This window comes from Martes martes, assembly GCF_963455335.1.
Source record: "Martes martes genome assembly, chromosome: 16".
Lineage (NCBI taxonomy): Eukaryota > Metazoa > Chordata > Mammalia > Carnivora > Mustelidae > Martes > Martes martes.
The window spans coordinates 48851827-48874586 of record NC_137904.1 but is presented as its reverse complement, the minus strand read 5'-3'; the positions used below and the strand labels follow the sequence as shown (position 1 = coordinate 48874586).

The 22760-nt window shown below is 48.3% G+C and overlaps 1 protein-coding gene across 2 annotated transcripts; it reads right to left on the bottom strand.

Moving 5' to 3' along the window:
* Nucleotides 1–436: 436 nt before the first annotated feature.
* On the bottom strand, nt 437–12823 carry MYL4 (myosin light chain 4). 2 transcript variants are annotated; one of them, XM_080826801.1, is made up of 7 exons: nt 12654–12823; nt 9740–9767; nt 3730–3879; nt 2220–2393; nt 1655–1732; nt 1098–1142; nt 437–607 (listed from the first exon to the last, which is right to left on the bottom strand). In XM_080826801.1, the coding sequence occupies exons 1-6, from the start codon at nt 12768–12770 to the stop codon at nt 1114–1116; spliced, it is 576 nt and encodes a 191-aa protein (XP_080682927.1). In that variant the 5' UTR covers nt 12771–12823; the 3' UTR covers nt 437–607; nt 1098–1113. The 2 variants fall into 2 exon arrangements, with proteins under 2 accessions (XP_080682927.1, XP_080682928.1); XM_080826802.1 differs by lacking the exons at nt 9740–9767; nt 12654–12823 and having other exon boundaries at nt 3730–3954.
* Nucleotides 12824–22760: the final 9937 nt, after the last annotated feature.

Here is a 22760-nt window from a genome sequence, read left to right as displayed (position 1 = left end):
CCCAACAATGTGAATATACCTAACACTATAGTCCTGTACCCTAAAAATGGTTAAGATGGAAATTTTATATTATATGTATCTTGCCACAATTTCTTACAAAAAAAGAAGAACCATTTGAGGGGACCCTGGCAGCCCCAGTGCTCCTTTACCCCCTTCCTGTTCACCACCTGGAGGTGAGACAAGGTGGGGAGTAAGCCTTGGAAGGAAATGAAACTCCGCATTACAGCTCCACGAACTGCAGCCCCCCACCCCGTGGAGCTCCCCACTCATGGGTCTAACCTTAATATTTCCAGATCCCTGGGCTTCAGCCCTTGTCTCCCAGCTCCCAGATACCACTCATTTCCCTGAGGAATATGCGTGGACCCTCACACCACACACACAAACACACACACACAATCTCAATTAATTCATTTTTAAAAATGATTCAAAGACTGGCTGGAATCAGACAATCTGGCCCAGGCTTGCCAGAACCATTTATTTACAGGGAGGGTTTGAGGCCCGGGGAGTCCTGTCATGCCGTGGTAAGTCCAGGACCCCAGCTCCAGCTCAGTCTCTCTGGGCCTCTGGCTTAACTCGCTCCAGAAAGGCTAAGGCCCAGGACAGGCACCTGAAAGAAAGTGCTGGGTGGACCCCAGCCAATTATTACAAACCCCATACCCCAGCTCAATGGCCCTCAGCCCAAGGGAAGTCCAGGGGATGGAGTGAATAGGATCAGAGTCAAGGGCACAGGCCAGGGCACTCTTCCCCCTAGGACCTAGCTTTTGCACATGCAGGAGCCAGTACAGGAGGCTCCAGCCCAGAGGGAATGGTCTCACCTTGAGAGACCCTAATAGAAAGGCTGTCAGGTGCCACTGATGAGGGTCAAGACAGGGTACAAAGAGCAGGGAGAGAGCAAGGCCAGGCTGCCCAGGGGCAGGAGGCAGGAGCACAGAGAGTGCAGGGAATGGTGGGCAGGACAGGCTGCTCACCCATGATGGCCCTTCTGGTTTCCCCCTACGGGGTCCAAATAGGACAGAAAAGCTCTAAGGCATGTGGTGGTGTTTGGGAGCCCCTAGCAGGCCCCAGAAGGGACTGGGGGTGGGGGAGGCTGCACTCACCCGCAAGGGGTCTGCTTTATCCAGACATGATGTGTTTGACAAAGGCTGGGAAGGGAGACAGAAATCAGTAACCACACGTGGCCCCTCTCAGCCCCTGACTTCTAAACTTCCCACCACCCTTTCTACTGACTGTGATTCTTTCTCTCCTTGGGGTTGATGGGGGAGAAGCAGGAAGAAGAGACCCAACCTCAGCTCTGTGTCTTCTCAGCTGACACCAGACAGAGATGAAATGAGCTACATTTTCTCTGCTAATCCCCCAACCTTGAGAAAGGAGCCAGCATCACCCCATTGCTCAGATGAGAAAACTGACGCTCAGAGAAGATAAGTGACTTGATCCAGGTCACAGAGCTGGTCTGTCACAGAGCTATCTCCAGAAGCCATGCTCTTTCCATCATACTATGCTGTTCAGTCCAAGGATGGAAAAGAACATCCATCAGGAGCTCACCAACGCCCATCTAGCCTCTAATTCCTGGATCTGTCCTGTTCTGCAGACCCGTCCGGCCCAAACTGTGCCCGCCCTCTCCAGAGGTTCATGGAAGCGAAGCATGATGGGATACCTTCATAATTGATACAGCCATTGGCATCCTCTTGCCCCGCCAACAGCTGCTCCACTTCAGCCTCGGTCATCTTCTCTCCTGGGGTGGGGGCAGGAGGCTCTGAATTACACACGGCAAAGGAGGGACGGGCCAAACCCAAGCACCCCCTCAAGTCTCAAGTCCCAAGTCTCCCCGGATCTGGGAACTGGACATCCAAGCTTTGCAGGGAGAGTCAAGGATCTTAGATCCTTCCTACTCCCCAAGGCCTCTTCCTCTGCCCTACAGCCAGCACTGAGCGGGGTGGGGGACCAGGGCCCCCGTGATTGAGGTAATGATAAGGATGGGAGCCCTGGGTCCCACATCTCAGGCCTCAGCCCTGCCCTGCCAACCGGGTCTCCTCTCCTCCCAGCCCAGCTGAGCAGACCCAGTTGGGGGAAGGTTGTTCCTGCAGAGCCTGGGGAGACAGGGCCTGAATCAGGATGTGGTCCTCAGGAAGTAGGGACCCCCGTCTACCCCCTACCTATGCCACCTGGGCACTTCCCAGCCCTCCCTTCCTCCCCGCCCCGGGCACCACGAGCCTGCATACCCAGGGTGGCGAGGACATGGCGGAGCTCAGCACCCATGACCGTGCCGTTGCTCTCCTTGTCGAAAACACGCAGCCCCTCCACAAAGTCCTCATAGGTGCCCTGCTCCTTGTTGCGGGAGATGTGCTGCAGAATGGGCAGGAACGTCTCGAAGTCCAGCATCTTGGCATTCATCTCTTGAGGCGGGAAGGAGAGAGGATGTGATGTGAGGAGAGGCTCAAGGGGAGCAGAAGGTCCTCAGGGGGCCTCGCCCCGGCTCTGCCAGGCCAGGACCAGGGTGGAAGGGGAAAGCCACGGCAACTCCATCCAGACCTCTAAGCCCCAGGTGGCCGGCCAGGTGCTGGGAGCCAGGGCGGCCGTGGCAGGATTTGAGGGCCCCGAAGGCTCACAGAACCAGGCCTCACATTCACAGTTTAGACCTTTGACATGTGATGGACACGTCCCAGAGGTAAACTGATAAGATTGCAAAAACGGAATTTTGCATCATTTCTCCCTTGGGTCTCATCCCTAGACCACATTAAATGGAGCAAGGCTGAATCAATCATTTTTACAAATTTGCAATTCTTTCGTGATGAGCCAGCCCACCTCTCCCACACGATAGTGTGTTAAAAGCTTTCATTTTTAAATACCACAGATGTTGGCAATTCTGTCTTCTATAACGGCACAGGGACTTTCAAATATGGAAGCGCCCAGACACCTTTGACCTCTGACAAGCCCTGCTGGTCCTCTGGCCCTTTTCTCCCCACATACTTCCCCCACACTGGGGTCTTCAGCAAGAGGAGGAGGGGAGGGGCCAGAACCAAGGAAAGGGGAAAGGAGCTATAGGGGGCCCAGGAAGCCTGTAGAGAAGCCTGGGGGGGGGGCTCCCACCCAGGTCTGCCTGTCCCCACCGGGTATGACACCTCTTGGAAGGACATGTTTGTCAGAGCAGCTGTTAACTCTACTACTACACACAACCGACGACATTCACAAATGGGACACATTCCCCTGCACTCCTTTTGAAATTCATTCACCAAAACCTAGTGAAGGCAAATGAGCAAAAGAGGCATCGTTACGGAGCTCATCTTGAGTCTGCTTTGACTTAAGTGAATCATTTGCCATCTTCAGTGCTCTCACCATCATCGGAAACAAAGTCTTCGTGATACAATTCATAGTGGCCACGGGACATTTCAGTGCATTAACACTGCAACTAGCATACTGGGCGTGGGGGTGCGGACAGGTGGTGAGTGGTGAGACACCCAGCTCACCTCCCTGCACCCTGGGGCGTCAGAGGAACACCCTGAAGCAGGTCCTTCCTGCTCTCCAGGAGCTCCGACCTCACAGGAAAAACAAGAGCAAGCCCTGGCCACATTCTTCAAGAATCCACTGTCGGAGACTTCCATAACTCTAGCATGGGGAGAAGGGTCACCTGGGGAAGGAGTTTGGTCTTGAAGGGCTAACGCGGGAGAAGATAAGGAACCCCAGGGACCTCGGGGCAGACACCAGCAGGTGGAGGCCGAGGCCCACGCTGACCTTCAGGCTTGGGTTTGCCCAGGACACGCAGCACCTCGGCGTTGGTGGGGTTCTGGCCCAGGGCCCGCAGCACGTCCCCGCACTGCCCGTAGGTGATCTTCATCTCTCCAGTTGGCGTCCGGTCAAACAACGAGAAAGCCTCTTTGAACTCTGCAGAGAGAAGACCCGACTGCAGCCTCCGCCGCGCAGGCAGAGGACGGTGGCTGAGGGCCATCAGCCCCCACCCAGGCTGAGAGCCAGTCAGTGCGGCCGATAAAACATTTCAGTGTTTGCCCTTGGCTGTCATCCCAGCCCCTCCCTGGAAGCCACCCCACGCCATCTTCTGACAACCAAAGGGGCATCCCGGAGCCTCCACAATCTGTTCCAGTACTGGGCCTGGGATCCCTTCTACCAGTTCTGTCACATCACCTGAATATCCCCCCAGCGGGGCTCCGGGGCTCTGGGGCTCCTCCCGCCCACCCTCTGGGCCCTGCCGCAGGGGAGGGGCCGGACTGTCAAAATGGCAGGGAAGTGAAAACAGCCCCGGCTCAGAAGTCCCGATTCCCAGCTTCTCGGCAAAGTGCTAACATAGAGAGTAAGCCTTCACCCTCCCCTCCCTTCCCCGTTAACCGGGTCAAAGGATGTGGTTGTGCACAGAGGCCCTTTCCAAAATGGTAAGACCTGTTCAAGAGTCAGCTAACAGTGCTTCCTGTTCCAGGCCAGTCGGACCACCCCGGCTCTGCCACTGACCTGGATGTGGCCTTGAGCAAACGGCTCACCTCGCCGGGCCCTCCTTTGTTTTAGCTCTAAGTGCAGACATCATGCCCACCAGAGTGGGTTGCTGGGGGGATTATGAAATGTGCAAGCGGCTGTCTAGCACATGGTAAGGGAATCAACAAAGGGTGGTTATTATTGTTTCCCTAGTTCTGGAGCCGGCTCGGAGCTCTAGGGGCTAGACATCCCAAAGGTACCAGGGCAGGTCTCCAAGGAGCAAGGTGAAATTAAGGCACTCCCGGGCCCTTTGGAAAGAACCTTAATTCCTCATGAATGTGGATTCAACCAGTTCATTACTGGGGATAATTTGGACTGGGACTGGCAGAGAAATGGTTTGACTAAACGGATTAACAATATAAACCAAAGACTGTATGAACCACTTAGGAAAAAAGCTGTGTTTAATCCTCACCAAGTACTCTAGAAACACTTATCCCTTAGAGGCTGCCTACGGATTATTTATAAATCATTCCACATATCAAAGCCGTTCCCCAAGATGTTTATTTGCAAGCCTTTATTAGCCTTTGTAACAATTTAAAAGATACAAAACCACATGTCTTTCAATTACTGAGTTATTAAGTTCAAATTCCATTTCCATTGCTTACTAGCTGTGAGACGTTGGGCAAGTAAATATTTAACCTCTATAAACCTCTTCTCTATAAATGGCACCTATCTCATAGGATTCTTGTATTACATTCAAATTAGATACAATAATGTATATTAAAAAATCTTAACAAAATGTCCTGTGTATAGTAAATGTTCAAACAATGCTGTTAGTCTTATCTTATTGCATTTAATCTCAATTTTACCACCTAACTATGTGATTCTGGCCAGGTTACTTAAACCTCACTGACCTTCATTTCCTCCTTTGTCATAAGGAAACAATCCCTTCCTCACAGTTTTGTTAGAAGAATCTAATTTTTTTCTTAACTTTTAAAGAAATTAGCATGGCTTCAGGCACAAATTCAGTGCTCAATAAATACGTTAGTTGAAACTGAACTCAGAACTTTTCTTAAAAAAAAGATTTTGCTTATTAAACAAAGAGAGAGAGCATGAGTGGCAGGGAGGAGCAGAGGGAGAGGGAGAAGCAGGTTCCCCACTGAGCAGGGAGCCCAATGCAGGGCTCAATCCCAGGACCCTGGGATCATGACCTGAGCCAAAGGCAGACGCTTAACCAACTGAGCCACCCCAGTACCCCTGAACTAAGACTTTTTAATCTCCTGGTTCATGTGGAAGAGTGAGGTCAGATTTAATAGGAGAAGGAGCCTCCTCATAAAAGAATATAATGATCTTTAACAGGAGCGTGGAACATGAGAAGGAAAGCAAAAGAACTGTGACCTATGATTTGACCACTTACAACAGACCAAGCTCTGAGCTGATAACATCTAAATCTTTTTTTCTTTTTATTTTATTTTGTTTTTTTAATTAACATATAATGTATTATCTGTTTCAGGGGTTCAGGTCTGTGATTCATCAGTCTTACACATAATACATACCCTCCCCAATGTCCATCACCCAGTCACCCCATCCCTCCCACCCCCGAAACGTTGTCTAATCTTTCAAAAACCTTATGCTATAGGTGTAATTATCATCATTTATAGACCAATGCACACGTGACTTCTGGTCAACCATTCAGAACACCAAGAAAATAGTGAGGAGGAAGGAGGAGGAGGACCTCCTGCACAGGAGGTGTACAGGTCCTCCTGTACAGGACCTGCTGTACCCACTAATGCGCCAGCCCTCTGCAAAAACTGGTATACACATAAACCCCAAACACTCAAGCTTAGGGCTGCTACTAGATTGAAGACAAAGCCAGTGTGATCTTGGGGTATATGAGAGGCAATATTCATGGGCTCAGAAGAAACCTCTTCTCAACAATCTGTAGTAGTCCGGTCCTTGCTAGAGCAATAACCAAAGGGGGTAATCCCTACCTGTAAGAATATGGAAATCTGGGCGCCTGGGTGGCTCAGCTGGTTGAGCATCTAGCTCTTGATTTCCACACAGGTCCTGATCTCACTGTCATGAGATCGAGCCCTGCCTCCTAGCTCCATGCTCAGTGGGGAGTCTGCTTCTCTCTTTCTCCCTTTCCCTTTCTCCCCCTCCTCCCCTCGGATGTTCCCTCTTTCTCAAATGAATAAATAAATCTTTAAGAGAGAGAGAGAGAGAGAATATGGAAATCTGGAGAGGAACCAGTAAGTCAGTCAAGAGTTAAAAACTAGTTTTAACAAGAAAAAAAAAAGCATTAAAATAAAATGGAGCCATAAAGCTAAGACCGGATTTGATAACTATTTCAAATGGAGGATATCTAAAGGATGCTGAATAGAGTCACAGAATTTCTGAACTGAAACAAACCAAATATTCTTACTTTGCAGATAAGAAAATAAAGGTTCAAAAAAGTGACTTGCCAAAGTCTCATGGCCAATAGTGGCAGAATTAGGGCCAATAATAAAATCTCCTGATTCCAAATAACATTCTTTCTAGCACAAAATGAGAAAAACATCTTCAGCTTCATCAAAGAGCAAATGAAGAGACAGCAGGAGTAAAATTCAAATAGAAACTATTCCGATCCAAAAGAAGGGACAACATCTTCAAGATCAGAGGAATGACAGACTGAAATGAGTTAGACCAGAGCCCTGAAAATCTTCATGGAGAAAGGAGGCAACCAGTTGCCCCCATTGGCTTTGACCATGATTCCCATTTGGGAAATGAAAAATTTTTTGTCATGAGTTGACTCTCTAGCCCTCATGGGTACCACCATGCTTGTATCTACACACAAGTATATATTTAACTAAAATGCATGTAAATCAACATTAAGTATTTTACAGCACGCCAAACTATTGACTGAAAGTGAATGTCCACAGGGTATTGCAAAAGCCAGATTAAATTCACTAGTTTCAAAATGCATCTGCTAGTTCTCATGCCCTATTTGTGAGTAGATTGGTATCACTTTTTGGGAAGGCAATTTCACAATAACTATTACAGTTTAAAGTGTAAGTATCCTTTGACCCACTTCTAGAAAGGTCCCCTGGGGAAAGCATGCTGATAGCTCCCAATTGGAAACAATCTGAATGAAGGTCTATCATTATCAGCCTGATTCAATCAAAAGGTACATCTACCTGTGAGAAGCTATGTAACCCTTTAAAAAAATGAAGTAGAACTGTTTGTTAACTATAAAAATACACCAAGGTACATTGGGGTGCGCGGGTGGCTCAGTCGGTTACGCATCTGCCTTTGGCTCAGGTCATGATCCCGGAGTCCCAGGATGGAATCCCACATCAGGCTCCCTGCTCAGTGGGGAGTCTGCTTCCCCCTCAGCCCCTCAATCCACTCGTGCTCTCTCTCTCTCTCTCTCTCTTTCTCAAATAAACAAAATCTTCATAAATAAATAAATAAATAAAAGATACCAAGGTATCTTGTTAAATAATATATACTAAATATCAATAATCCCAAATATGTATTAAATAAAAGATACAGGAAAGTCTCCATCACACGACTCAATTTGTGTAAATTTTCTACGTACATACTTGTATACCACTATATATTTTTCCTGAAGAACACATAGGCCTATTAACAGTGGTTATCTTCGGAAGAGGGATCAACATGACAGGAAAGCAAGAGGAAAATATTTTTATTTTTTATTTACTTTTAAATAGTAGATGAGTTTTGCTTTTGTTTTACCATGTGCTGGTATTGGCTTTTTTTTTTTTTTAAGATTTTATTTATTTATTTAACAGAGAGAGAGACAGAGTGAGACAGGGAACACAAGCAGGGGGAGTAGGAGAGGGAGAAGCAGGCTTCCCATTGAGCAGGGAGCCCAACGTGGGGCTTGATCCCAGGACCCTGGGATCAGGACCTGAGTCGGAGGCAGATGCTTAACGACTGAGCCACCCAGGCGCCCCATTCTTTTTCAAATATAGTAAGTGCTGGGTGTCTGGGTGGCTTGGTAGGATAAGCATCTGCCTTCAGCCCATATCATGATCCCAGGGATCGAGCCCCGCATTAAGCCCCACATCCAGCTCCCTGCTCAGTAGGGAGTCTGCTTCTCCCTCTCCCTCTGCTCCTCCCTGCTGCTTGTGCTCTCTCTCTCATGCTCTCTCTCTTTCTCTATCAAATAAATTAATTTTAAAAAAGTAAGGGTACTTGGGTGGCTCATGGCTCAGCCTTCAGCTCAGGTCATGATCCCAGGGTCCTGGGATTGCTGAACCTGTTTCTCCCTCTTTCCCTGTTGTGCTCCCTCTCTCTCTCTCTCTCTCTCTGTCAAATGAATAAATAAAATCTTTTTTTTTTTAAGATAAGGCTAAAGGAAAGCAATTATTATTAATAAATAAATAATAAAATTGCACACCTTTTAAAAAAGAAGTAAATAAACTAAAATATAGTATGTGCTTAAAATCAAGGGGATGGAACAGATGACCTTTCAAGGTCCCTTCTAGCTCCTATGATTTTATGTCCTAGAGGCATGTGGTGGGGAAAAGAGAGGGGTAAGTTGCAATGGCAACGAGCCCCAGCTATAAAGCAGACAGAACATGATGAAACATTCTATTCTCAGAATACGAGACTCCTGCCGGAAAGGGGCAACAATCAGGTGGGAGAGTAGGAGATCTGGAGGCTTGTCTTGAAGCTGCATGTAATAGCACTTCATAGAACATTGCGAAAACAAACTGTCTTCCTCAAAGATGGAGAAGGGTTGGTGATGGGGATCACGGGTGGACTAGACACCCCCAAGTCACCATTAGCCCTGTCACCATGAGCAGGTGAGGGTCTCAGCAGGCTACAGGATGACGGGAGAGGATGCCAGTGACCTGAGGAGGGCTTTCCTATAACAGGAACAGAAATGAGGGTTCTAAATATCTTGAATAGCAGGTTTTGCTGGTGGAGGGGAAAAAAGACCTGTTTGCTGTGCATCTATCAGGCAGTCTGGCAGAACAGTTGAGAACCAGGTCTGCAATCAGCTTGCCTGAGTTTGAGTCCCGGCTCTACCACCAGCTGGCTGTGTGAGACAGGGCAAGCTACCAAACTTGTCTGTGCCTCAGTGTTTCACAGTAAAATGGGCGCAACAATAGTTCCTACCTCCTGGGGGTGTGGTGAGAATTAAGTGAGTTAATCCACACAAAGTGCTTAAGTCATCACATATCCTGGGTGAAAATGAGCAGATATGGGTGAGCGATGATGAGAACGGGGATGACTATGACCCCGTCCTCCTCCTCCAGGGGAGGGCGACAGAGGGTGTCCTGGGGAAGGTGCGGGTGTTAGTACTCACCTTCAATCTGGTCGGCCGTGAAGTCTATCTGTGGGGAAGGAAACACAGGAATGAGGCCTGAGACAGCCAAAGGCTTCCAGAGGGAAGCAGAAGTGGCTTCCACCACAGTGGTGGGGAGGGACCCCCGGCAGGCCACCAGTCGGGGGGGGGGAGACAAAGGGCAGAACCCCAGTCTCCTGACGAATGAACTACAATCAGCTATTAAAGAATGCAGCCATCAGAGCTCCCTACCACACATGAATGATGGCTCTGAACGAGAGGGAAAGAGAGAGAAATACTCCAGAGAACTCTAGAACCTACGCTGACTCCCCATGGTGATCTCTTGCGGTCAAATGTAAATTGCTCATGCTAACTGGCCAGAAACTGCCCTCACATTCAACCCAACTCCACCATCTGCCCACAGTCAGACTTCTTCTCCCTTTGGGCACCCACCACTTCCCCCCCTTGGCCTCCCTTTCCTCCCCCCATCCCATCCCCACCCTTTTCCTGGGGACATGTCCCTCTTGGGCATCCAGACAGCAAGACTCACTTGGGTGCACCCTCGAAGTTTCCTAACTATTCCTCAGTCCTGCCTCTAGGGGTGCCCAGGCCTCCCAAAGCCAGGGATCCCCCCACCCGGGGCAGGGATTTTTGTTACTGTTCACAGAGATGCCTGGCACAGAGCAGACACTCAAAAAATATTTGTTGAGCGAAGGAATAAATTTTGGATTCGCCCCCACAAGACATAATAATTCACTGCTGAGTACAGAAGAGGCAGGTAGGAAGTTCTGAAAATGAATGACAATGAACAAGCATGAGTCATCATTGTAATTTGGGATTTTGTGTGTTACTTCATTGTCCTTAATCTGCCACCACTCCCCTTCCCCCCTGATCTCCTCTTGGGGGGGTTGGTAACCAGCCCTGGCGCCTCTTTTTCACGGAGGGGCATTTCTAGTCCTAACTCTGCAACTTGTGCTCTGTCCACTCAGGCATCCCACCCTCCCTTAATGAGGACCTCCAGGGTGGCTGGAATGAGCTAGAAGGAGTTAGGAGAGTGGAGGGGTTACACAGGGTTGAGAAGGAAACTAGCTGTGACCAGGACCAGGCTTGGCCGTAAAGATACCCCTGAAATAGGGTAAAGGATGCTTTGCACGAACTCTCTGAGGGAACGGTGCGGTTGCCTTGCCTTGTAACCCGGTAAGCCCCAGGAGTAAATGTGTAAGAGAAATGAATATAAAAACATAAAATCAGAATCTCGGTTGTAACCGCCCATATTGAGCTTAAGTTTACTTTTTTGTTCTGTCTTTTTGAGCAGAGTTTTCAAAGCAAAGGAACCAGAGAAGCACAATAATAAGAAATCATATCCTTCCAATCAGGAAGTTTACCTCCTTTTTTTTTTTTAAGTTTAAAACAATTTCAACAACCCTCAGGATTGGGAGATCCAGATGTGGGAAAGAAGACTGCAACCAGGGGAGAGAGGGTGGCGGAGGTGGGTGGATGAAGGGAAGTGACGGGTCAAAGAGAAGGCTCTGATCTGAGACCACTAGGCAGCTGTCGCCTGGGCCAGGCTGCCCCACAGGAGGAATGCATCATCAGAACAAATCAGAATAAGGGCATCCTGATGGAGGCAGGGGAGAGTCAGTTTTTCTTTCGAGGCTCCGCCCATAGTGGGAGTAATGAGTGACCCGGGTACTTTCAAGGTCTTACACGATTGCCTCCACGTGTACCATAATCAAGCCCAGGGACGTGCAACTGCCTCCATCTCTTGGCCAAGCCCGTGATGCTTGACCCTGACCTTTGCTGGGATTACTATAGATCAACCCCAGGGTCCTTGGCACAAAGGCAGGGTCTCCTGGGTCTGTGGGTGCAGGGAGGAATCCTGAGAGGGCTAGGGAGGGTCACCCAAAAATTGGAGCCCGGAGGTTTGGTTTCCCTAACTTCTTGTCACGGAACCCGTTCCTGAGCTCTTACTTTGATCTGATCCCTCAGCCCTGCCCTCGTGGCTATCCCCAGGGGCCCACCACTCCCAACCTGTTATTAATAGCTCTTCATACCAGTAGCACTTGACCTCTTACATTCTGGTGCCAAGCCTTAGAACTGCTTCACTCTCCAGAGGCTTCTGACCCCTCCTTCCCAGCCCCTCCCAGTTTCATTCCTTCAGCAGCTGGGCCGGATAGCTGGGAGGCCTGAAGTGACTGAGTCAGCAGGCAGGGCTCGCAGACCAGCCACAGGGAGAGGAACCTTCCAGGGTGAGGGGAGCAGACCCCATTCCTTCACCAGGTTAGAGGCAGGGTCTCAGCCTGGGATGGGCCTCTCCACTGCATACCCCAGGCAGGAGCCCTGGCTGAGGCCACAGAAGGAGGGGGACCACTCTGGTAGGGCAGAGAGGGAAGCAGGCTCCTCTCACCTTATCTAGAGCCTCTCTGCCCCCAAGACCTACCCATTGCAAGGGGCTTTGCGAACAAAGCCTTTCCCAGACCTCCGGCTCCCTCACTGCTTTACGTCACTTACTCCAAGTTGCACTGGTGACTATCATTATGTCTTTTCTCCAGAAAGATAAGCGTACTACCTCCGAGGAAAGGGTCAGTCCCTTTCTCTTCACTATGATGGCTCCCACAGCGCCTTAAAATTTAAGGCTGAGTGATTGGTTGGTTGTACCTCCCTGCCATCCCCGACTCTGCTGGGTCAATCTGGGTGACAGAGCAGAGCTTCCTCAGAGCAGAAACCTGTTCCTGAGGGGAAAGTCCTACAACCCCAAATACCCCTCACCAGCCCCAATGCCAGCTCCACCACCTCGGGGCACCATAATGGGGGGCATGGACCCCCACAGCCCTCAGCCCAGTCCAGCCTCCAGGAAATAGAGCTCTACAGTCCAGGACAGTCAGAATCCTGAATGTCATCCCCACCTCCATCCCAGTGTCTAAGCTTCACTCACCTTTACACTCTTGGGGTCAAAGGCAGGTTCCTTGGGGGGCTCAGGAGCTGGGGCTGGGGCGGGGGCTGGGGCAGCCTTGGCCGCTTCCTTCTTAGGCTCAGGCTTCTTGGGAGGCATGTTGTCTCGTTGGGATCTTCGGTGGGAGCTAGGAAGGAATCGAGATGTGGCGCCTGGGAGATGAGACAGGAGACTGGGCTGCCTCCCTCCCCTTTTATCCTGGGCAGCAGCCCCCACAGAGGGGCTGGGTGAGACCAACAGCAACTGGTCTGACTATAAAAGGAAGAAACACCAGCAGGGTACAGCTGACAACTGTGTATTGTCACCAGGTTTGGGACGACGAGCCTCCCCTCCCTCCACACCTCACACTCCTCCTGGCCTCCACCTCTGGGACCGGCTGACCCCTTCCTGCCAATGGCTGGAAACCCAGAGGGGCCAGGAAAACAGACCCTCTCAAAAATGCCAGAGTCCAGCCAGAGAGATGAGCTGACTTGAGCAGTTGATAACCCTCACACAAAGCCCAGGGGAGGGTAAGGCTTTTTTTAGCCCCTCCTGAGCAGAGGCAACCCACTGCACATTCCTTTTAAGCCAGGCTCCTCTAAGCTGAGAGCTACTCTGGGGCCTCAGCTCTGCCCTGAGGCTCAGCTCTCGGGCCTGGAGCCCCAAAGCAACAGCTGGCCCGGCCAACCCACACCGTTCCCACACCCTCCCAATCCACAGGGTGAAGCCCTCCATCCTCCAGAGCCACCATCCCAGGAGCACCACAGACCTCGGATCCCTGGGCTGACCCCCGCCACCAGCAACCTCAATCATTCATTCAACAAGTACTGGGTGCTGAACCTGTGCCTGGGGGGCTGGGGTGAGAGGCAGGGAGGGGTGGCTAAGAGTCGGTGTGACTGGAGGTCAGAAAACTTGGGTCTCATTGTCGCTATACCTCTAACTCACTCTGTGCCCCTGGACTCTGTGTGTGGGCGTGGGTGTGCATGAATATAAGTGTGTGTGTGTGTGTGTGTGTGTGTGTGCACGTGTAGGGCCCACTGTGTACCAGGCACTGTTAAGTGCTAGAATATAAAGTCTCATTACACCTTCACCACAATCCTATGAAGTAGATATCATTATTACTCCCATTGTACACTTGGAAAGATTGAAACTAAAAGTGGTCAGGTAACCAGGTCACTCAGCTAATTAGCTATCAGCTGGATCAAAACCCAGGTGTGTCTGATTTTAAAGTTTTTGCTTAAATCGTTGAGATCAGAATCCCATTGACGGGGGAGCAGTACATACATGGCATGTTTGTGTGTTCATCCAAAAGGTCAGGACGAATACACACTAAAGGGCTAGGAAACACCCCTGGGACCTGGGGGCAGTGAGGAAGGGGCGATGACGGCAATTCGTAATTTTGTACTTTTTTTCACTTCCTCTATCAATGGAAATTTTTATAACAAGCGTATACTGTTTTTGTAAAAACCGTTGAAACCCTATAAAATGTTCAGAAAGCAACAACAAGAAAGCTTACCCACTGCACAGAATTGCTTGGAGCCGAACTTTAAGACTCTCCAGTTCAGAGGATAAAAGTCTAAGCTGAGAGAAGCCGAAAAATCACTCTTCCTCTCTGGGCCCAGTTTCTTCCCTGTGAAACAAGATGGCTGCGCTATGGACACCCCTGCTAGCGCCTAAGTCCAGTTCCAGGTGCCTGGGGCCCACATCTGCTCCTTCCCCAGGCTCCATTTCCAGATCTTTCCGAGCTAAAAGGGCCGTTAGAGTTGGTCTCATTGTACCTGATTTTGTAGGTGAGGAATCTAACGCCCGGAGAGACTTTTCAGTGGCCTGGAGACATTCAGCCATTTAGAGGCAGAACTGAGCTGGCTAATTCTGGCTCCCGTGCGGTGTGTGGAGCTCTGCCCCTGTCCGGCCGCTCCTAGAGCCTAGGTGTGCTCTCATCACTGGTAAGCAGAGAGGCCTTCAAAGGAAACTGAGGCAGGAAAAGAAGCCAGGACTTGCTCTAGGAGATACTAGAGAGAGCAAGACCCGAACCCCGGGCATCACTGGCCCCGGCCGGGACAGCAGCCATTGGCCCTTTCACCTCACCCCACTTCACCCCTCTTCTGCCTCACCTTCTCTGTGCCTTCTGACTTGGTGTCCCCTGCTTCTAGGGGCCTCGGTTTGCACCCTTACAGTTTCCCTATCTTTCCCTTCCCTGACTTCTTTATTCCCCCAGGGTTTGGGAACTCAAGTTACTGCTGGTGGTGAGGGAGGAAGAAAAAGGAAGCCCAGCCCCTCCTCGCCTCTCCCCCACCGCACCCCCTTCTCGGACTAGGCGTGCTGTGGGGGTTGCAAAGATACATAAACTGGTGTTTGGTGGAAAGCTGCAAGCCGGAAGCTGGATGATCCAGACAGCATTCGTGACCTTGCCAGCCACTCCCCCTCTCTGGACCTCAGCTTGCTTATCTCTAAACTGAGAGATCATGAGGAGCTTTCAGGGTTCAGCAGACACCCCAGGCTCCCTCAATTTGCTTGCGGCTATAAGGGACACACAGAGGCCAGGTTGGGAGCACCCCTTTCCATTTCAATCAGCACCACTCCTGTGTTTTCCTACACCTGCATCCCACAATCATCAAAGAAATGATTCCGCGATTTAATGAGATGCTCTTGTATATCCCCTTCCAGTTAAGAAACAAGTTATTCTAACCATTCTAGTAAGAAGTTCGATCCTCAAAAGGCAGAGTCAGGAGTTTCCTTTTCTTTCATTTATCTTTCTCTTTTTTCCTTTTTTCTTTCTTTCTGTTTTAATTCTCAGGAGGATCAAAATACCTAGTCTGCTCAGGAACAGAGCTCTGAGGTTAGAGATCTGGTTGAGCATTTGCAGACACGATAGGGTGTGGGCCTCAGGGGCAGGGGGGCATAGGGCTGAATCCTACCTTTGCCATTTCCTAATCTCAGGCCCAGTACCCTAAGGACCCTCAACAGGGGTCAGACGCATAGAGGGGACAGACGCATAGAGAACTGACATCAGCCCTTGTTTCCAGCCAACATTTCCTTATTGTGAGATCTGTATGAAACGATGACGTAAGCAGAGCACCACAAGCCATCCCTGGCACATTAGAAACACTTAGAGTTGTTAATTTCATTCGATTTCCTAGATGAAGCCAGATGTGTGCTGGGGTGTCTCAAACTTCCTGGAAGGAACTCCAGGAGAGGGGTGCTCATGGGGGAGGGACAGGTAAGGTGGCAGCAGCTACTGGGATTGTGAGGTGTGGCTTTAGGAGTGAGGATGAGGTGGAGAGGGGTGGGGGAGGAGGGGCGGCAGCTGGGTGCCCATGGTGTGACATATTTGTGGCTCAGAAAGCATGTAGCAAGTCCCTGGGGCCAGGCAGCCTGTCCATCAGCCACACTCACACAAGGAGCCAGCCTGCCTGAAACCTTAGGTGACAAGCACCCCTGAGGAGGAGGAGGAGATGCTACTCAAATCGGTTTCTGATTCTCTTTCATCAATATCAGCTAAAAGGTTCTGGCACTTCAGAAGCAACTAGAGGGGAGTGTGGTTTTCCAGAAAGATCCATGCCTCCAGAGTCAAGCTCCCTGCCTCTGGCCTTGCTCTTGCCACAAGTCAGGATGCCCACAGGTCAGAAGAGCCCAGGAACTGAAGTCAGAGGTCTCACTTCCGCGACCCTCATTCTGCTTCAAGGTCACTGACTTTTACCTTCTTGTCCCTTTAGAGTAGCTGGTGCCAGGTCTTTGTCATAGGCCTCCTCCTCCAACGTTTGCTGACCAAGCAGAGTAAAGGAAAGAAAGAGGGAAGGACAGAAGCACAGTGTGAAAAGGCAAGTACAGTAGCGGGTACTGGCAGCCTAACCCTCGTCTCTGAGGCCTCTCATGGTTCCCGAGCCAGAGGGGCTCCAGCCCACTGCGACGCTCCCGCTGGAAGGACTTCAGACCCAGTAGATGGAAAATGCAGGACGGAATTTCACACAACCCATTTACAGCCCATGTCAAACCCGGGACAGACACATAGAGAACTGACATCAGCCCTCGTTCGGGCTGGGCTTAAACTCGCTCACTCTTCTCCCTTCCCCTCCAACCACGCACATCCTGTGTCCTGTCCTGAAAGAGATCCATCAGAGTCCCCTGCCTGGGATCAAATGCTGCTGACAGCAGGCCTGGCTCTTAATGCCTTGTCTCTGTCACCCTCCCTCCTCTCTTCTGGCCAGCATCTCATAAGCTAGACACCATGCGGCAATGCCCTGGCCAACACGAAGCTGTCCCCAGAGAGGGCACTGGGTAAATCAGGCTCTACTGCAAGTCAGGGGGTAAGAGGGCCCACTCAGGAGCCAGACTGCCCCGGTTGGAGTCCTGACTCAGTGGGCTAGGCAAGCTAGTTCACTTGTTTTTTTAAAGATCTATTTATTTGAGAGAGAAAGCACACATGTGAGTTGGGGCAGTGGGGGGAAGAGAGGGGTGGAGAGGGAAAAAATCCCAAGCAGACCATTCCCCACTGAGTTCAGAGCCTCGATCTCATGACCCTGAGACCATAGCCTGAGATGAAATCAAGAGTCAGACACTTAAACGACTGAGCAACTCAGGCACCCCTCAAGTTAACTTCTTTTTTTTTTAAAGATTTTATTTATTTATTTGAGGGAGGGAGGGAGAGCAGAGAGAGAGAGAGAGAGAGGGAGAAGCTGACTCCCCACTGAGCAGAGTCTTGATGTGGGGCTCGATCCCAGGACCCTGAGATCATGACCTGAGCCAAAGGCAGACGCTTAACGACTGAGCCACCCAGGCACCCCTTGAGTTAACTTCTTTATGTCTCACTTTTCTTATCTGCAAAATGGGGCTGCTAATATAACCTCATAGATTGGTCGTGAGGATTATGTGAATTGGAGGAGAGAGAAAGTAGGGGCCAGGAGTGCAGCAAAAACGCTGCTAGGAAGTCAAGGCAAATATAAATTTCCATTGTTCTTGGATCCTAGCTGATTGGAATATGGGATCATTGAGCCCAAGGGTCAAGAAAGAATTCTTGAGACATTTTATGGTGCAAAAAGTGTTGGGTGACATGCCTAGAACAATGCCTAGGACAGAGCAAGTACCAAAATAGCTGACCCTGGGTCCTGATTGAAATAATGTGGTGGCTGCTGCCTCTCCCAAGATCAACAGTGGAGGAATTATACAGAGAAAACACCAAGAAATTAAAAGAACTGTGAGAAACCCCTTGGATGAAGGGTAGCCCTGTTTTGAGCTGGTGTGTGTGTGTGTGTGTGCGTGTGTTGGAAGGGTGGCTTTGGTTTGGGGAAAGATGCGGCCAGGCATGGCTGTGGAATGACCCCCCCCCCCCGCCAAAAAAAAGGAGTGCTGGGGTTCTGATTTTTTCTCCACTACTGCCCTTGAACATACAGCGATGCCCCATCACCTGTGATTCAGGTGCTGGTTAGGGTAACATCAGGGCCCCGAAGACGCACTGTGCTTGTGAAGAGATACTAAAAAAATAGGTAGGGAGCAAATGAACATCAGACAGTGTTTTCTCCCTCCTACCCTAACCTCTCAGGGCTGGTGAATTGTGATAAATCTCCCCTACTAAATATTAATATTTAGTATTAATAAGTACTAATAAAAGCATTTATACTGAAAGTATTTAGTATTAATAAATACTAATAAAAACATCTCCCCTACTAAAGCTGCTCCACTCTGATGGGGGTAAGGGAGACTATTCTCAGTACCAGGGCTCATTCACCTCCAGCCCTTACCCCCTGAGCTCAGAGGCACTGGCTTGCTCTGCTGGACAAGCAACCTATGTGCCCTTAGGTAAAATGACAAGACAGATGAGGAGCACATCTAATCCAAAAGGATACAGCCCACTTGATTACAGATGGTAACTGAAATAGAAATATGACAACAGACAGGCCAAGATTTTAAATGGAGATTAGTAAACATGGCCAAAAGAGATGGAAGGAAATATTACCAAAATGATACAGAACAATAAGACATAAAGAAGAACCAAACAGAAATATCAGATATGAAAAGTATAATAGTCGAAATAAGAAAAAAAAACTTTCATAAAACAAACGATATGTTAGGTCTAAAAAAATTAATCATTAAAATAGAAAACACAATAGATTTGAAAAGTAGCCATGATGGACACAGCTGGGAAAAATAGTAGGGTATTGAAAGGCAAAAGAAAGAATATCTTCCAGGGGCGCCTGGGTGGCTGAGTGCGTTAAAAGCCTCCGCCTTCAGCTCTGGTCATGATCCCAGGGGCCTTGGATCCAGCCCGGCATCGGGCTCTCTGCTCAGGAGGGAGCCTGCTTCCTCCTCTCTCTGCCTGCTTCTCTGCCTACTTGTGATCTCTCTCTGTCAAGTAAATAAATAAAATCTTTGGAAAAAAAAAAAAAAGAATATCTTCCAGAAGAAAAAAAAGAAAGGTAAAGGAATAGAAGAGCTAAGAAATAGGGGGGATAGAAGTTGAAGGGCTTTGTGGTTTAGAAGGGCAATCAGGCTAAGTATACATCTGACAGAAATCTCATTCAAGTTCAGAAGGACGTTCGTTGCTGCAGCATGAATTGTGGCTGGAGGCAGAAGCAATGTGGGTCTCCATCACAATACCCAGAAGAAATAGTGATGAGTAAGAAGCTGAATAAGATATAAACCACAATTATAGTTCTATAAATTTAAAATACCTGCATGTAATCTCACTGATATCATATTGCATATCAATAAGCTCAAATGGAAGGTCCAAGGAAAGAAAAATGCTTATTCGCAACTTAGAGGGCTAGATAGGTACAAGAATTTATGCTAAAATTGAAGCTTCTCACAATGCAAATTAGTACACACTTTTCTAACATAAATATGCAGATTTTAATCAACAGCATTATGTAAACCGGCTGCAAAAATGACAAGAAAAGTTAAAATGTTTTGTGGATATTAATAAATTTAGTTGCTTTTCCATTTATGCAGTATCTCCTTGAATTACGTGTTAGCAATACTGAGTTGACACAAGAGTTAGTGAGTTTACTTGACTTGGACATACTTTTTTTTTTTTTAAGATTTTATTTATTTATCTACAGAGATCACAAGTAGGCAGAGAGGCAGGCCGGGGGTGGGGGAAGCAGGCTCCCCACTGAGCAGAGAGCCCGATGCAGGACTAGATCCCAGGACCCTGAGATCATGACCTGAGCCGAAGGCAGAGGCTTTAACCCACTGAGCCACCCACGCGCCCCGGACATACTTTTGATACTGAAATAATTCTTTTAAAATAGAGGAAGCAATTTTGTCCATTTGGATGCAAATATTAAAGGAAAATGGGGTTTTGGGGGTACTTGATTTGGTTACTGGAAAATTTTAAGTATGCCTGGAAAACTTAGGTATGTGAATCTACTTTTTCAACTGTGAAATTATGAAATCTAAATACACATCAAGTATTAGTGATGGAAATATAGCATCCAAATTGAGACATGCTGTAAGAAAAAATACGTACTGGGTTTTGAAGACTTAGGACAAAAAAAAAGAATAATACATATCAATAATTTTTATATTATTTACATGTTGAAATAATACATTGGCTATACTGGGAGAATAAGAGATATCATTAAATTTTATTAAGTACACACATACTAGAAGCCTCACTCATTATTCAAGAACACATACCCCAAAAAAATACACACTGAAAATATCTGAAGGTAGCTTATGGTGAATATTGTTTGGATGGGATGGAGCAACGAATTAAAAAGGAATAAATAACTAATTAAACAAGCAGCTTGGTATGGACCAGCGATGAAAGAAGGCTATATAACTCAAGGAGAATGATTAACTCAATCTCCTGTAGCGAAGATTCCTTATGACCAAAGATAAAGGAAAAAGCAATGAAAACCTAAAATCTTAGTGACCCTGAAAACCCAGAGAACCAAAGGTAAAGGCAGAGAAGGAGCGGAAGGGTTTAAAATCAAAATTTTAAGGGCCACGATAGCACTGGCCCTCTGAGCTCTTTAAATCATCCCATCCGACTTCATTTCCTCAGCTGTTTAGCATAAGTGGCGAATGCTACACGTTTGGCCCAATCACTCAACAGTCCATCTAAATGGCTGAAACTCATGTCTGTGCTGTGATCAAGGCAGTACAGCCTAGTGATGGGTCTGAGAGCTGAACCGTGGGAGGAAGACATTGGGAGGGCCCCAACAGCAGGTGGGTCTTGGAGCCCGCCGGAGAATCTAAAGCAGAGGGCAGGACAGCTGGTGTCTGGCAAAGTGATTTATAGTTGAAAAGCAACAGAGAGCTAGTCAGAATCCTCATCAGTCATCCCAACTGCATTCCCCCAGACATCCTGTCAGCTGCAAGGGACTTTAGAGGCACAGACGGAAGGGGGTGACTTGCCCAAGGTCACACTATGAGTCATGGCAGATCTGAGACTAGAACCCAGGACACTAAGGTGACAGTGGGAGCTGGTAGAGCCGATGCAATTCCCTCATGGAGAGTCCTGGCCCCCAAGAGGACAAGGAAACAAGAAAGCATCCATGACAGCTGGCCCTGTCACCCACAGCGTGGATGGCTCTCAGTAAGGAAAAAGAGACTCAACACCTTAGCAAGCACTTTTTCTCAGCATTTGGGGACATGTTTTTAGAGCTAGAAATAAATCTCTTTTCTTGGTTTCCCTTTCCACCAACTTCTTCTTTTACTTCTCAAATTCTGACTTCCTCCCTAGCACCCCCACCAGTGACTTCTCTGTGGCTAGATCTAATGCTCTTGTCTCTGGGCCCTCTCTGTTGTACTTATCACACCAAAGTTCTGTCACTCACCCTGCTCTCCTGTATCTCCTTTACCCAGATTACTCTCATTCATTCATTCATTCATTCATCCATTCAACTAACGCTTATGACACCTACAGTATGCACATGCTTTTACTAAAATGAGTTAGAGCCCATCCTGCCCCCAAGAAGCTTCCCGTCTGGTCTGGAGGATGCGGATAAATAGTTTGAAGGTAATGATAAATACTCTCACAAAGGTTTTACAGGGCATCACATAACCAAAATAGAATGCATTTTGTTATACCTGGAAAATCTCGATTTTTTTTTAAAGATTTTATTTATTTATGAGAGAGAGAGAGAGCGTGCACACAAGCAAGGGGGAGGGACAGAGGAAGAAGCAGACCCCTGCTGAGCAAGCAGCCTGACTCAGGGCTCGATCCCAGGACCGAAAGATCATGACCTGAGCTGAAGATAGACATTTCACTGACTGAGCCACCCAGGAGCCCCTGGAAAATCTCTACCTCCAGCCCCAACTTCTTTCTTAAATTGTTTAAGTTTCTCATTTTCTTTTCTATTTTTTTTTTAAATTTTATTTATTTATTTGACAGAGAGAGAGAGATCACAAGTAGGCAGAGAGGTAGGCACAGAGAAAAAGGAGGAAGCAGGCTACCTGTTGAGCAGAGAGCCTGATACAGGGCTTGATCCCAGGACCCTGGGATCATGACCTGAGCTGAGGGCAGAGGCTCAACCCACTGAGACACCCAGGTGCCCCAAGCTTCACATTTTCAATTAACATTCGTTCTTCTCTCACCAGAGGCCACTTCAAACTCAGTAAATTTTGAACCTAGTTCATCACCTACCTCCCAAATCATACACGTGTGACACACAAAACAAACTAACAGCAACAACAGGGTCTACTCAAGACAGCTATAGTGTAGACTCAAGACTGGCACATAATCACATCTGCGTTGAATTCACTGCTGTGCAATTTATGCAGAGAAAAATGAAAGTGTGCCTAGGACCTAAAAAGGAGAGAAACAGAATCTACTATTCGGTGAACATTCTTTCCAGAGAAGAGAAATATTTTTTTATCTAGCAGTCAGTCATATATGTCCCTTCTGAGGAAAAGGAGGTAATAGCCAGCAAGATCATTCGATTCACTCGTTTGGTCTGCCTGCGCTCAGTAAGCAGCCTTCTGCTTGGAATCTAAATGTCCTAAAGAGAAGGAACCGGAGAAAAATATTTCTCACTATAAATGAGTAACGTAGAACTATTCTCATTTTGCATCTTTTTTTTTCGGATTCAGCTGATGAGAGAGCAAGCTAAGGGCAAAACACAAGAGCTGACATCCTGCAACCCACCCCTCTCCAAGGCCCCATAA

Excerpts from the sequence above, each read along its gene's own strand:
- MYL4 (XM_080826801.1), bottom strand. The coding sequence starts at position 12,770 with ATGCCTCCCAAGAAGCCTGAGCCTAAGAAGGAAGCGGCCAAGGCTGCC. Across the intron at positions 2,394-3,729 it reads GGGCAAACCCAAGCCTGAAG|AGATGAATGCCAAGATGCTG; the intron begins GTCAGCGTGGGC and ends TCCCGCCTCAAG. Across the intron at positions 1,143-1,654 it reads TGGCTGTATCAATTATGAAG|CCTTTGTCAAACACATCATG; the intron begins GTATCCCATCAT and ends CTCCCTTCCCAG.